The sequence below is a fragment of the Rhinichthys klamathensis genome, unplaced genomic scaffold (genome assembly GCF_029890125.1).
Source record: "Rhinichthys klamathensis goyatoka isolate OS25496 unplaced genomic scaffold, OSU_Roscu_1.1 h1tg000103l_1, whole genome shotgun sequence".
Taxonomy (NCBI): domain Eukaryota; kingdom Metazoa; phylum Chordata; class Actinopteri; order Cypriniformes; family Leuciscidae; genus Rhinichthys; species Rhinichthys klamathensis.
In genome coordinates this window covers 407,261-422,500 of record NW_026606642.1, presented here as the reverse complement: position 1 = coordinate 422,500, position 15,240 = coordinate 407,261, and the positions used below count along the sequence as shown (strand labels likewise).

Below are 15,240 nucleotides of genomic sequence, written 5' to 3'. Positions count from 1 at the left end.
GCCCCTAAAGGGACGTGGTGGTGGAATTTTTTTTAGGATGGGAGATTTTTTTTTTTTTTTCAATCTTTTGCGTTCCCTCGCAAAACGTTTGCGTTCCCCCGAGAAACTTTGCGTTCCCTCGCAAAACTTTTGCGTTCCCTCGCAAAGATATTTGCGTTCCCACGCAAAATATTTGCGTTCCCTCGCAAAGTTATTTGCGTTCCCACGCAAAAGTTTTGCGTTCCCTCGCAAAGATATTTGCGTTCCCACGCAAAACCTGTTGGCAGCTCGGACAGACACTTCCTGTTTAATGTCCCGCTGGCAGTGCTTCAGAGCTCCGTACGTTAATGGAGCGTTTCATAGTGTTTGAACTTGGACTCAAATAAAGAAATGCGGTCAGTGCTTAACTCAATGTGTTCAGTGAAGTTGGCAATATATTCACATGCTATTCGACCTTCCCGGATCAATATTCTTGAGCTAAACGTTGTTAAAACACAAACGACACCTATTTACAATCACAGTAACCTAGACAACGAGATACAACCCAATTCTCCTCAAAACGAGCTTTATAATATAAATGTCTTTAACCGGTGAGACAAGTCCGAATAAGGGACCGTCTGCAAAGTGCAAATCCCAAAACCCTTCTGCACATTTTATATGATTTAACATATTCAATAGCTTCACTGTGATACAATGTAGGCTACTGTCACCAAATTCAGTTCCAATAACTTTACCCTTTTTAGAAAAAATATTCAGTAACTTCACACTGTTATAGGCTACAGTGTAATGCCATCAAATTCAGTAAGCAAATATAATGCAAAAGCTATGGTTGTAACTATTATGTTAGCTGCGTAGGCTAGCCTACCAATATAATTTGTGTAAAGAATTAGGCCTACTTATTTTTTTTATGTGCAATTACTTCCCAAACTAAGTGTTGTATAACCAACATTAGAGCACTGATGTGTGAACTAAATTTGTTGTGTTACAGTGAAGTTATTAAATATTTTTTTTATATAATATAAAATGTGCAGAAGCAGTGCAGTATGACCAGTGAGTTTACCATTGATGTATAAACTGAATTGGGTGGTTTGTAACATTGAAGTTAATGACTATTTTTATATTTTTGACTATGAGTTGATGCTGTAGTCGTTTTTGGGGTTATATTGCACTTTGCAGATGGTCCCTTCGGACTCAGCCGCCTGCGTGCTCATAGAGATCCATTTATATATTATAAAGCTCGTTTTGAGGAGAATTGGGTTGTATCTCGTTGTCTAGGTTACTGTGATTGTAAATAGGGGTCGTTTGTGTTTTAACAACGTTTAGCTCAAGAATATTGATCCGGGAAGTTCGAATAGCATGTGAATATATTGCCAACTTCACTGAACACATTGAGTTAAGCACTGACCGCATTTCTTTATATTAGAGTCCAAGTTCAAACACTATGAAGTATGAAACGCTCCATTAACGTACGGAGCTCTGAAACACTGCCAGCGGGACATTAAACAGGAAGTGTCTGTCCGAGCTGCCAACAGCTAGGTTTTGCGTGGGAACGCAAATATCTTTGCGAGGGAACGCAAAACTTTTGCGTGGGAACGCAAATAACTTTGCGAGGGAACGCAAACATTTTGCGTGGGAACGCAAATATCTTTGCGAGGGAACGCAAAAGTTTTGCGAGGGAACGCAAAGTTTCTCGGGGGAACGCAAAAGTTTTGCGAGGGAACGCAAAAGATTGAAAAAAAAAAAATCTCCCATCCTAAAAAAAATTCCACCACCACGTCCCTTTAGGGGCTCCGTACTTTTGAGAGGAAACATGGAGACAAAGAAGTGTTTCGTTTATTTGTTCGCGGTTTCTGCATTCCTTATGCACGGTAAGATATTATTTGATTTTTCTTTAGGTCAACGGTAAAACATTTTTTTTTTAAATTAGAGAGTTCCCTGCTCAAACCTATTCAAGACCCAGATCCAGACGGGTAGTAGGCCTTGGCTAAATTTTAATGAACCAAAATAATGTTCAATAACTTTTCAATTATTTTTCTTCTAATTAAGATCAACATGACAGATACACATTTTAGGCTATTCGTTCCAAGTTAAAAAAAACTCAATGGCGCCATCTATTGGCTCACCTATATCATAACAATTCCCACCTCTGTTAATTACAGAAACTCAAACACTGTTTTCAAAACTGATCCAGTCTCAGTGATTGGATATCATTTTTTGTTGATCTTTAACTTACTTAAACATGTGATTTATGCCATCCAAGCAGCCTATGTAATATCAATAAACAGCTTGTCTTCTCTATAGTAATCTCAAGCTCAGAAACATTTAGAATCTGTTGGTCTTTTTCATATAGAGCATCTTGACTTGGTGCCATGATGGATATTGAAATGTTGTAGTTTATTTTTTTTAATTTTAAACAGTATAGATTATTTTTATGTGGTAATGCAATATTTGTGAACACAATTGTGTATGTCAGACCATAAATCCCCAAAAACGATGCATGGGTGCTTGCTTTAGTGTTGCCACCCCTCATAGACCTCATGCCATATAAATCATTTTCTAGATCCGCCCCTGGTCAAGATGGGTATCATTCGTGATTTAATCAATGTCCTGTGAGTGTGAGTAAATGTGGTGATGATCATCATTTAATCTGGTGTAACAGGTTGTTCGTTTCATCCTGTGTATGTAATGTGTATTTTGTTGTCCGCCACTGCTTGTCAGTCAGAAGGGTAGTGACGTAAATTTCACGCCAACCAGATGTTGAAATAATTACACCAGATGTAAAAGATTTAGTAGTTTGAAGATGTCTTGAGACCACACAAGATCAAGACGTGTTAAACTGGTTTTCCAGTCTGGCCGAGCAATTATTTCAAAAAGCATTGTGCACTGAAGTTAAGAATATAATTATGAATGAATACTTCTGCTGTACAGTTGACGTGTGCAGGTCTGATGATGAACGCATGCAAAACTGAAGACTTTGATATATAATGGCATTAATTGAATGAAATGGTATTATTTGAGTGATAATGTGCCGATAGATTTATTGTCACGATCACACACACAGGAGAGAGAGATCCAATAGCAGTAATGTTTATTAAGGGGTAATCCGTACTCACAAACAGTCCAGGCAAGGGTCAAGATCCAAAAAGGCAATCCAACATAAACACAAAACGAGACTCAGGAAACGTAGGCACAGAAGTGTGATGACATTAAACAAGGACTCCGTAACAAACACTAAACAGGCAGGGTATTTATACACAGAACAAGACAATCATGATGGGGAACAGCTGAGTGCAATGAACAGTGATGAGCGCAGACAAGGATTGTGGGGAATGCAGTTCCAAACGTGAATGACACCGTGAGGAAAGAGGACCTCTAGTGGACACCAGGGAACATAAACCAGACACTGTGACATGACCCCCCCTCTACGGAGCGGCTACCAGACGCTCCAAGACAACTAACACACAACACAAGAGTTCAGGAGGGAGGTGGAATGGCGGAGGATCAGGGGGAGGGATGGTGGGCCAGGTCCATGTAGGGGAACAAAAACGGGAAATAACGATTTAGCCGGTGACCAGGGCGAAGCGGTCAGTTCATCCGGCTGCCCGGGCGAAGCGGTCAGTTCATCCGGCTGCCCGGGCGAAGCGGACAGTCCATCGGGTGGCCAGGGCGAAGCAGACGACCCCTCGGGCGGCCAGGGCGGCGAAGAACCCTCGGGCGGCCAGGGCGGTGAAGAACCCTCGGGCGGCCAGGGCGGTGAAGAACCCTCGGGCGGCCAGGGCGGCGAAGAACCCTCGGGCGGCCAGGGCGGCGAAGACCCCTCGGGCGGCCAGGGCGGCGAAGACCCCTCGGGCGGCCAGGGCGGCGAAGACCCCTCGGGCGGCCAGGGCGGCGAAGACCCCTCGGGCGGCCAGGGCGGCGGCCAGGGCGGTGAAGACCCCTCGGGCGGTGAAGACCCCTCGGGCGGCCATAGCAGAGGCTCTGGAACAGACGGCACTGGCTCCGGCTCTCGAACAGCAGGCACTGGCTCCGGCTCCCGAACAGCAGGCACTGGCTCCGGCTCCCGAACAGCAGGCCCTGGCTCCGGCTCCCGAACAGCAGGCACTGGCTCCGGCTCTCGAACAGCAGGCACTGGCTCCGGCTCTCGAACAGCAGGCACTGGCTCCGGCTCTCGAACAGCAGGCACTGGCTCCGGCTCAGGAACAGACACTGGCTCCGGCTCAGGAACAGACACTGGCTCCGGCTCTGGAACGGGCTCTGGAACGGGCTCTGGAACGGGCTCCGGCTCTGGCTCTGGAACGGGCACTGGCTCCGGCTCTGGAACGGTCACTGGCTCCGGCTCCGGCTCTGGAACGGGCAACGGCTCTGGAATAGCAGACACGGGCATGTCCAGGATCTGAGCCAGACGCTCCAGGTGGTCCAGGTCCATGAAGGCAGACGGAACGTGAACAGTCTCTGACTGGGCAGACGGAACGTGAACAGTCTCTGACTGGGCAGACGGAACGTGAACAGTCTCTGACTGGGCAGACGGAACGTGAACAGTCTCTGACTGGGCAGACGGAACGTGAACAGTCTCTGACTGGGCAGACGGAACGTGAACAGTCTCTGACTGGGCAGACGGGACGTGAACAGTCTCTGACTGGGCAGACGGGACGTGAACAGTCTCTAGCTGGGCAGACGGGACGTGAACAGTCTCTGGCTGGGCAGACGTGACGTGAACAGTCTCTGGCTGGGCAGACGTGACGTGAACAGTCTCTGGCTGGGCAGACGTGACGTGAACAGTCTCTGGCTGGGCAGATGGAGCGTGAACAGTCTCTGAATCGGCAGAAGTGACGGTAGACGTCTCTTTCTTCCTCCTCCTCCGGACCACCGGACTCGGGACCCCCGGATTTGGGACCACCGGACTCGGGACGGTGTCGGCATGGTGAGGCTCCAACACATCCCACTGACTCCGATGCTCAAGGTATCTGGTAAAACTCCAAAAGTCCAAGACTTCCAGACCCTTCATTTCCCACCCCGGCAATGGGTCATCAAGACAGGTATTAAAAATGTCCTTTAATGCTGCCTCACTGTATCCCATTCCCCTCGAGAGCGTCCAAAATGACTGGGCAATGCAACCCACCGGCAGGCATTGCTGACGAAAGCTCATCAAATTTTGGACACGGCCCCTCCTCTCTTTCTCCGTGGTAGGAGGGAGGATACGGAACCCCATCATGCTGGATCTCTTTGTGACGGAGTCCTTCTGTCACGATCACACACACAGGAGAGAGAGATCCAATAGCAGTAATGTTTATTAAGGGGTAATCCGTACTCACAAACAGTCCAGGCAAGGGTCAAGATCAAAAAAGGCAATCCAACATAAACACAAAACGAGACTCAGGAAACGTAGGCACAGAAGTGTGATGACATTAAACAAGGACTCCGTAACAAACACTAAACAGGCAGGGTATTTATACACAGAACAAGACAATCATGATGGGGAACAGCTGAGTGCAATGAACAGTGATGAGCGCAGACAAGGATTGTGGGGAATGCAGTTCCAAACGTGAATGACACCGTGAGGAAAGAGGACCTCTAGTGGACACCAGGGAACATAAACCAGACACTGTGACATTTATATTCCGCTCCTTTGATAGTCATCCTGTTGTATGGAAGTATACAATGATCTTGGTTGTGTGAATGCAAATATGCAATATATGAATCGAGACATGTGCTGTAGTGTATATTACGATGTACAATAAACATGTTATAACCTATGATATAATATGTACGTTTTTCTGATGAGTGAATGTGTGTTTTTATGCTGCTTGTTTGATCTGTAGAGAAACATCCACAGCACTTTCCTGTTGTATAGTTTCCTACTCATGTCTGTCATAGATATGACTTATAATTTTCTGTTCATTTCTTCTTCAGGTGTGTCTGGTGCTGGTACAGAAGAAGTGTCAGTGAAGGAGGGAGATTCAGTCACTCTATACACTGGTGTTCAAACCAACCAACAAGAAAATATTAAATGGTATTTTCATGAGACTCGCATCGCTCTCATCGCTCACATCACTGGAGATCTCAGTGATATCTGTACAGATGTTCAGTGTAATGAAGGTAATGAGAGATTCAGAGACAGACTGAAGCTGGATCATCAGACTGGATCTCTGACCATCATGAACATCACAATCACACACCATGGAGAATATAAACTAGAGATCATCAACGGCAGCGACACTGAAACAATCTTCAAAGTTTCTGTTCATGGTGAGTTATTATGTTTGAAAGCAGGTTATGTTTAAATCACATCATTGTGTTTATTATAGCAGAGAACACAATAAAGAACAGAACAGAATTGCTGATGGTCCAACAATTTTGTTCTGTTCATACCATTTTTTTTATCACCTGTTGAAATGCATCTATTATTTCATACTCATTGTGTTTAGTTCACCAATAAGGATTTGATGTTAATAAAAATGTGAACTTGTTGATGAGTCCAAAGACGATGAAGAAGATTCAAATATAAGTTTTTTTTTATTAACACAAAGTAAACTCAAGTAATCCACAATGATTCAAGACCGCATACAAGCACAAACACATGAACAATACCGGACAAGGAACCGAATACTAGGAGGAACTTAAATAAACAGATAATGAACTGAATACGACAGGTGTGCTTGTTAAATGAATGTCCATGACAACTGATTAGAGGCGGGAAACTAGACAAAAGGAAACAGGAAACTGAAGAGAAACAAAATAAAAGTCCTTAAACTTAAACTGAAGATAATGGTGTCACTAGTAGTCGGTCAGTTTATCTCGTATAAAGATCGCAAGTGTTTGCAAATCATTATAAATAGTTTACATTTATAATGTGCTTATTTTGGAATGTTGTAATGCAGAAAGGTATATTTCAATATAGTAGCCTAATGCTTTGTACTGTAAGATTGGGAAAAACTGTTTGAAGAGACAGACCTGGCCACTGGTCTATGAGACAAAGGACCTTTCTGGAAATTAACATTCGACTTCTCCCTCTTCCCCTCTCTCAGGGACACCTAAAACTCACACAAGAATAGATATGGTTTAATGTGAATGATTATCATTGACTGTTATGTTTGGTATAATTTAAAATGTCTCAGAGTGAGTGGTACAAATGTCTCATTTCCAAATAAGTAAAACAAAAGGAAATACGATTTTTAGAAGTTTAGAGAAACTGGCACACAAAGGAAGATAGGCAAATGGTCGGGTCTTACAGTACTTATTGTACTATTACATTTGACATAATACTAAGTCAAGAATATTCGTAATTAATTTTGCGGTTAATTTGTTTCTACTTAATTCTTCAAGATTCAAGAATTTCATATTATTTTCTCAGTTAATCCTCCAGCATCTGTTGGTTTGTGTTTCAGGTGTTCCTGCTGCTCAACGAGATGAAATGAAGAGAAAGTCCGTAGAGGAGGGAGAACCTGTCACTTTAGATCCTGGTGTAAAAAAAGAAATGGTATTTTAATGACACTCTCCTCGCAGAAATCACTGGAGATCAGAGTCAGATCTGTACAGATGTTCAGTGTGAAGAGAGATTCAGACACAGACTGAAGCTGGTTCCTCAAACTGGATCTCTGACCATCACACACACCAGAAACACAGACTGTGGAGAATACACACTGGAGATCATCAGCAGCAGATTCAGCATCATGAGGAGCTTCAGTGTTTCTGTCACTGGTGAGTCTCATTTAATCTTTAGAATAATTGGAATACATAAATGATCAAATCTGCGATTTATGAAGCATTTGTGAATCGGAGGTGAGTTTTCATAAAGTCTATTCTACTTGCAATTCATTATGAATTACACTGACAAATTCACTCACACTAAAGGCCCTTTCACAGAAAAAATAATAATAATAGAGGGCAGGCTTAAAAAATGGACGTGCATACATATTAATATTAATTATAATATGAATTATAATAATAAATGATAACGTCTCGGTTACGTATGTAACCCTAGTTCCCTGATAGGGAACGAGACGCTGCGTCAAACGCTGTGGGAACGCCCCTGCATTGTGCGTCATGAAGCACGTATGGAATCAGCCCAATAGAGAGATGAAACGTCATAGGCGGGTGACGTCATCGACCAGGAAACTATAAAAGCACCCCAAAAGCACAAGCGCATCAGCTTCTGATAGGCCTGAAGGAAGCGCTAACGGGAGTGCCGGGAGTATGGCAGAAAGACGCAGCGTCTCGTTCCCTATCAGGGAACTAGGGTTACATACGTAACCGAGACGTTCCCTATCAAGGGAACTCGAGCTGCGTCAAACGCGGGAACGCGAATACCCACGTCGCCATAGGACCAAATGACCGCCATGTGAGAACTAGCGCACAGAGGACGATAACACCTGTGCCCCAGGAGTAGAACTTAAGTCTAGGTCATAGAACTTAATAAAAGTATGCGGTGAAGACCATCCAGCCGCATCACAAACATCACTGAGGGAAACTCCCGACAATAAAGCTTTGGAAGCAGCCATACTCTTGGTAGAGTGGGCTCGAACAGCCAAAGGTGAAGGCTGACCAGCCGACTGATAAGCGAGCGAGATAGCCTCGACCACCCACTTGCTCATTCTCTGTTTAGACGCAGGGCACCCTTTCCTGGGTGGCCCGAAACATACAAATAGTTGTTCTGATTTCCTCCACAGGGCAGTTCTGTGGACATAAGCGTCTAACGCCCTAACAGGGCAGAGTAAATTAAGTTTCTCCTGGTCCGATGACATAAATGGAGGAGGACAGAAAGCCTGCAGAACCGTAGGTCTAACAACATTAGTAGGGACCTTAGGAACGTACCCCGGTCTAGGATGCAGAAAAGCCTTAACCATGCCGGGAGAAAATTCCAGGCACGAGGGTGAAACCGACAGAGCCTGCAAATCTCCGATCCTTTTAAGCGAGGAGACAGCAAGCAAAAGGATAGTTTTAAGAGTAAAAAACTTCTCAGGAACTTCTTCGATAGGTTCAAAAGGAGCTAGGGAAAGACCTTCTAATACAATGGCCAGATCCCAGGACGGCACCCTCGTACGTACTGCTGGCCTCAGCCTCAAAGTGCCACGAAGGAAACGAGTTATAAGCGGGTGTCTCCCAAGAGAAACTCCACTGAAAGGGACGTGGTAAGCAGCCAGTGCCGCCACATACACCTTTAGTGTGGAGGGGGATAACCCTGTGGAGAAACGCTCCTGCAGGAATTCCAGCACTGCACCCACTGGGCAGTTAACTGGGTCCTGCAGGTGTTCTCCACACCAAGAAGTGAAAAGTTTCCACTTCAAGGCATAAAGCTTCCTCGTGGATGGAGCTCTGGAGTGAAGAATGGTCTCAACAACCTCGGTTGAGAGACCAGAATCTATGAGCTGGGCCCCCTCAGAGGCCAAGCCCACAGTTTCCACAATTCTGGGCGGGGGTGAAATATCGTACCGCCCACCTGAGAGAGTAGATCCCTCCTGACCGGGAGCTCCAAAGGAGAGCCGTCCAGGAGAGAAATCAGGTCCGCGAACCATACTCGGGCCGGCCAGAACGGGGCTACTAATAGTAGGCTGACCCCGTCCCGGCGAACCCTCTCCAGAACTCCTGGTAGCAGAGCAATCGGGGGAAAGGCGTACAGGCGTGACCTCGGCCACGGCTGTACCATAGCGTCCAACCCCAGAGGGGCTGGAGGACTGATGGAGAACCACAGATGACAATGCGTGGTCTCCATAGAAGCGAACAGGTCCACCTCGGCGCGACCGAAACTCAACCAAAGGAGCTCCACCACCTCGGGGTGGAGTCTCCATTCCCCCGGCCTCGGCCCCTGCCTCGACAGGGAGTCCGCCACCATATTCAAATATCCGGGAAGATACATTGCTCTCAGAGATAGTAGCTTCCCCTGGGACCACAGGAGGATCTGACGGGCCAGCTTGTAAAGCCGGCGAGACCGCAGGCCCCCTTGATGATTGATATAAGAAACCACCGACGTGTTGTCTGACTGGACTAACACATGATGACCTCTGAGGTCTGCTAGGAAGTGCTTCAGAGCCTGAAACACAGCCAACATCTCCAGACAATTTATATGCCACAAAAGATGGTGGTCCTGCCACAGACCCTGGGCTGGACGACCACTCATGACCGCCCCCCACCCTGTGAGGGAAGCATCTGTCGCTAGCGTTACTCGACGACAAAGAGCCCCCAGCACAGGACCTTTGGATAGGAACCAAGTTTCTTTCCACATGACCAGAGCACGAAGGCAGCGCCGCGTGACTTTGATCGTGCGGAGCGGATTTCCCCTCGGGGAGAACCCCTTGGTCCTGAGCCACCACTGTAGCGGTCTCATGTACAACAGGCCGCAAGGTATAACGTTGGACGCTGCTGCCATCAGACCCAACAGTCTCTGAAACTGCTTCACAGTGAGTAGCTGGCCTAGCTTTACTTGTTTCACAGCTGAGAGAATCGAAGCGATGCGAGTCGGAGAGAGTCGCGCCCTCATCGAAACCGAATCCCAAACGACACCCAGAAAAGTGGTCTTCTGAGAAGGAGATAACACACTTTTCTTTGCGTTCAGCCTCAACCCCAACTTTCTGATATGAGCGAGGACGACATCTCGATGCCGAACCGCCATCTGCTCCGTCTGAGCTAAAATCAACCAATCGTCGATATAATTGAGAATACGAATGCCCTGAAGCCTCAGAGGCACTAGTGCTGCATCCATGCATTTCGTGAAAGTGCGGGGAGATAAGGCTAGGCCAAACGGAAGTACCTTGTATTGGTATGCCTCGCCCCCGAAGGCGAACCTCAGGAACTTCCTGTGTTGTGGAAGGATGGAAACGTGGAAGTATGCGTCCTTTAGGTCTATCGTGACAAACCAGTCCTCGGATCTGATTTGAGACACGATCTGCTTGATAGTGAGCATCTTGAATTTTAGCTTCCCTACCGAGCGATTCAACAGGCGCAGGTCTAAAATTGGACGCAACCCCCCATCCTTCTTTGGAACGATGAAATATCGGCTGTAATAACCTGACTCCAGACTGGGAGGAGGAACCCGTTCTATAGCCTCCTTTTGAAGGAGTGTTTTCACCTCTTGTTCCATTACCAGAGCCTGCTCGGGGCCCACCACAGTGTGAAGAACCCCTCTGAACTTTGGTGGACGACACCTGAATTGGATAGCATAACCCTTTTCTACTGTCTGCAGGACCCAATGAGATATTTTTGGAAGGCTTTTCCACTCTGCCAAAAAAACTACTAAGGGTACCAGTCTCTCGAGACTGGCCTATGGTGTAACTTGAGCAGCAAACACAGCGCCCTGTAACGGCGCACCGGCAGGGAACGACTGGCTTAACTGCTCTGAGACCCTCCTCAGAGGGAGCGAGCGTCCCTCGGGAAAGCACTCGCTGGGACCGTCTGCGCCCCGGCATAAAGGCAGGGTTGGCAGAACGGGCCCCTGAGGGCACCGAGGAAGAATGGGCACCGTAAAAAGAGGTGAACACCTTTCCGCCTCGGTGGGGACCACCCTCAGTATCCTGAACGCCTCGGCGTCAGGACTTCTTCTTAGCCGAAGCCTTCTTGGCCAATATAACTGTCCTCAGATCAGGTCTATTGCCAGAAGGCTTTGGCTGAGAGTGCCGCGGCTGAGCCCACTGTCCAGCAGGGGGAGCACGAGACGCGACACTCTGCTTCTGCTGCGCCCTATGTGATGAGCTCGTAGTCGGCCGAGGCTGCTCCCGCCCAGCAGCCCCAGGGACGTGAACTTTCAAGGGAAGAAACTTCTTAAAAGCTGCCGCTTGTTTCTTCTCCTCCTGGAATTTATCAATAACTGAATTCACAGCATCACCAAACAAACCCAGGGGAGAGAGAGGAGCGTCTAAAAGAAAAGATTTTTCTTTCTCTTTTATGTTTGTCTGATTTAACCATAAATGTCTTTCTGCGGCCACCAGAGCTGCCATAGAACGACCCATTAACTTGGCTGATTCTCTGGTGGCACGCAGGGATAAATCAGCAGCCTGACGAAGTTCGCGAACTATCTCAGAACTGACCTCCTCACTCTCACTCACGTCCTTAAGCAGATCAGCCTGGTATGCCTGCAAGATTGACATAGTATGCAGGCATGACGCAGCCTGACCCGCCGCCGAATACGCTTTACCCACCAAAGCCGAGGTATTTCTTAAAGGCTTGGTGGGTAATGCCGGTGTCTTAAAAGATGACGCTGCCTCGGGGGAGAGATGACTCGCAAGCGTCTCTTCCACACGAGGCAAAGCCCCATAACCATAAGCCTTAGCCCCCATAATATTTGAATATGTCGAAGTCTGGGGACTAAACACTCTATATGAAACCGGTTTTCTCCACGATCTCGACACCTCAGTGTGGAGATCGTGGAAAAACGGCAGACACCGACGTGGAGGCTGCACACGTGACGGCAAAAATCTCTCATCTAATTTAGATTTAGAAACAGACTCCTGTCTAGCCACTGGCCACTCGATACTGAGTTTTTCTACAGCTCTTGATAAAACCTCCATTAACTCATCACATTCGGGAGTGTGGGGTGGCGAATCCTCCACCTCTCCCTCAATACTAACAACATCCAGCTCCTCAGAACTGGATAGTTGCAGTGTTTGTGCCTCAGCTCGAGCGGAAGAAACCGCAGCGCGTGCTTCCGAACCCGAGACTGAGGCACTGGATCTCACAGGTGAAGGGAGAGATAAGGCAGCGCCCGTCTCAACCCCCGCTGAGAGATCCATCTGCGATCCCCACGTTAAGCGCCGCCGCTCTGCCTCAACAGAAGCGGGACCCGAACCGCGGGGAGCGCGCACTGAACCGCTCTCATCAAAGAGCGCCCGGCGAGTGCGGAGCGTCCTTAAGGGCAGACGCTCGCAATGCTCACAGTCAGCTCCCTCGAGAGCTGACTAGGCATGCTGCACTCCCAAACAAGCAACACACAGAACGTGTGTATCCCCACCCGTTAGATAGCGCGGGCAGGGAGGAACACACTTATTAAATTGCTGTTCGTTCGCCATTCTCTCAATATATATATATAAATTGTTTGTGTGGTGCAGAGTATGTAAGACAGACAATATCACACAGGGACAGATTCACATAAAGCGCGACTGAAGGCACAGAAGCTGATGCGCTTGTGCTTTTGGGGTGCTTTTATAGTTTCCTGGTCGATGACGTCACCCGCCTATGACGTTTCATCTCTCTATTGGGCTGATTCCATACGTGCTTCATGACGCACAACGCAGGGGCGTTCCCACAGCGTTTGACGCAGCTCGAGTTCCCTTGATAGGGAACTATATTAGCGTGCAGACCAGAGGAATATCGTCGTTTATTAAATGCTGTTTTGTCGTCTCTTTAAAGCAGGATGGATTTTGATTGGCTGTCAAGTTTTAATCGTTCATCAGCTGGAAAAAAATCTAGCTGTATCTTTATCGTTCTCGTTATAGTTCTCGGCTTTAAAGACTCTTGTGTTTCAGATTCAGGTCCGCCTTCAGCTGCAGGAGTACACGTCTGTGTTTTTCGTGGCAGTGAAGACTGGCGTGATTTCTCTCATTGCTTGGGCTTCGGGGACGGCAAGTAGCCTACTACATATAGATATTATAGTGAGCATAAAATATTGTCTTTATTATGCCAAATTTGTGTTTAATTGTCTCTGTGTGATTTTTTTTTTTTCAAAGGAGACAATGTGGAAAACAAGCCCAGCGTCTGTTGAAATTCCAAGGTAAAATATACAAGCTAAATTTGAAAAACTGTTTGATTTCACTGTGCAGACGTGCATAGTAGCCTATGTGTGGTGTAGCTTCATTCAAGTCATTTATTCAGGCTGCGTTTATATTGGCACAACAAATCCAATCTGACAGATCGGACTTGTTGCACACGTGTAAACACAAAAATCCAATTTTTTCGCATCCAATCTGAGCTACTTCCAAATGTGGTTGTAAATCAGATACACGATATCTGGACATCCGACCTACGTCTAAACACGCATATCCGATTCCCCTTTGAATTCCAAGCCACCACCAGTCGAGGACGAAACGTTTATTCACAAAGATAGTTTTTTAAAGGGGTGGTATAATGCCCTTTTCACAAGATGTGAAATATGTCTTTGATGTCCCCAGAGTGTGTATGTGAAGTTTTAGCTCAAAATATCCCACATATTTTTATATAGCATGTCAAATTATCACTTTTTGAGGGTGAGCCAAAACGCACCGTTTTGTGTCTGTTCCTTTAAATGCAAATGAGCTGCTGCTTCTAGCACAGAGGGCGGAGCTTCAGTACCTCACACAGACATGCACTGAAAATGGACATTTCTGAAGGGTTAGTTGATGATATTATGTAGCTGATGTGTTAACTATCTTCTAGTCATTGATTTGCATATTCTGTCTTGGTAATCTATAAATCGCGTTCCCGGGGGCGGGGTTCATGTAAATATTAGGGTTGGTGATGTCACTAACCCGGGAGGAATGTTGTGTAGTCCCTACCAGCCGTTTGTTGTAATCGTTAAAAAACAATTTATTTAAAAGCAAATATCTCCCTTTGCGTTGAACTTTGAGCGTTGTAACTTTGCAGATGTTGTTTATGCTCAAACAGCTACACACAAACTAAAGTTTGAAAAGTGAAATCATAATCATCCACCCCTTTAATGTTGTATTATGAGGCAGACGTGCCTGCGCTCGCTCACAGCTTTTTATTGAGATGGGAACTTTACACAGAAACATTCAGGAGCTGGTTTTCAACTTCTGCCCGTGACTTAAATAATACAGCTTCATACTGAAACCTACATTATATTTCTCAGCAATGAGGTGATAACTTCACTGTAATTAACACAACAAGTTTCACTAGGTTTCTCACTCGCGTATCACCCAACATGAATTATGTAAATCATTTTAATAGCAATTGGATATGGTCAAAAGATCGGATCTGTGCATTAAGACTTGCAGTAAATGCAGACCCACAGAGAGTTGAGCTTTCCTCTGAGAGACTGTCATCTTCCGGTCCCAGGACTTGTTGGGTTCATTGTGTTTGTGGAGTCAGATGTAGTGATTAAGTGAACACTTAAAGTGTTTGCTGTGTGCTAACTTCTATGTGACTTTGGTAACCTTGTGTTTTTAGTTAACTGGTGTGTTTCTTTTAAGTTAATACACTGTTTGGTTGTTTCTTTATTGGGATAATTTGTAGGGAGGTGGATGCCATTTTATTTGAGAATTAGAGCTTTCTCCTGTGTTATATATAGAGAGGAATTAAGGGAAGTCTTTATGATTTCTTTTGAAGCTATAGTTATAGTTG

General features: G+C 46.1%; 1 protein-coding gene across 1 annotated transcript in view; it reads right to left on the bottom strand.

The window, feature by feature from the left end:
• Positions 1-15,240, bottom strand: part of LOC130086990 (uncharacterized) — a 147,590-nt gene that overhangs the window by 55,951 nt on the left and 76,399 nt on the right. Inside the window, exon 5 of the mRNA XM_056253192.1 lies at positions 10,511-10,544. Coding sequence (XP_056109167.1) covers positions 10,511-10,544 — 34 coding nt within the window. The remainder of the gene's footprint in view (positions 1-10,510; positions 10,545-15,240) is intronic.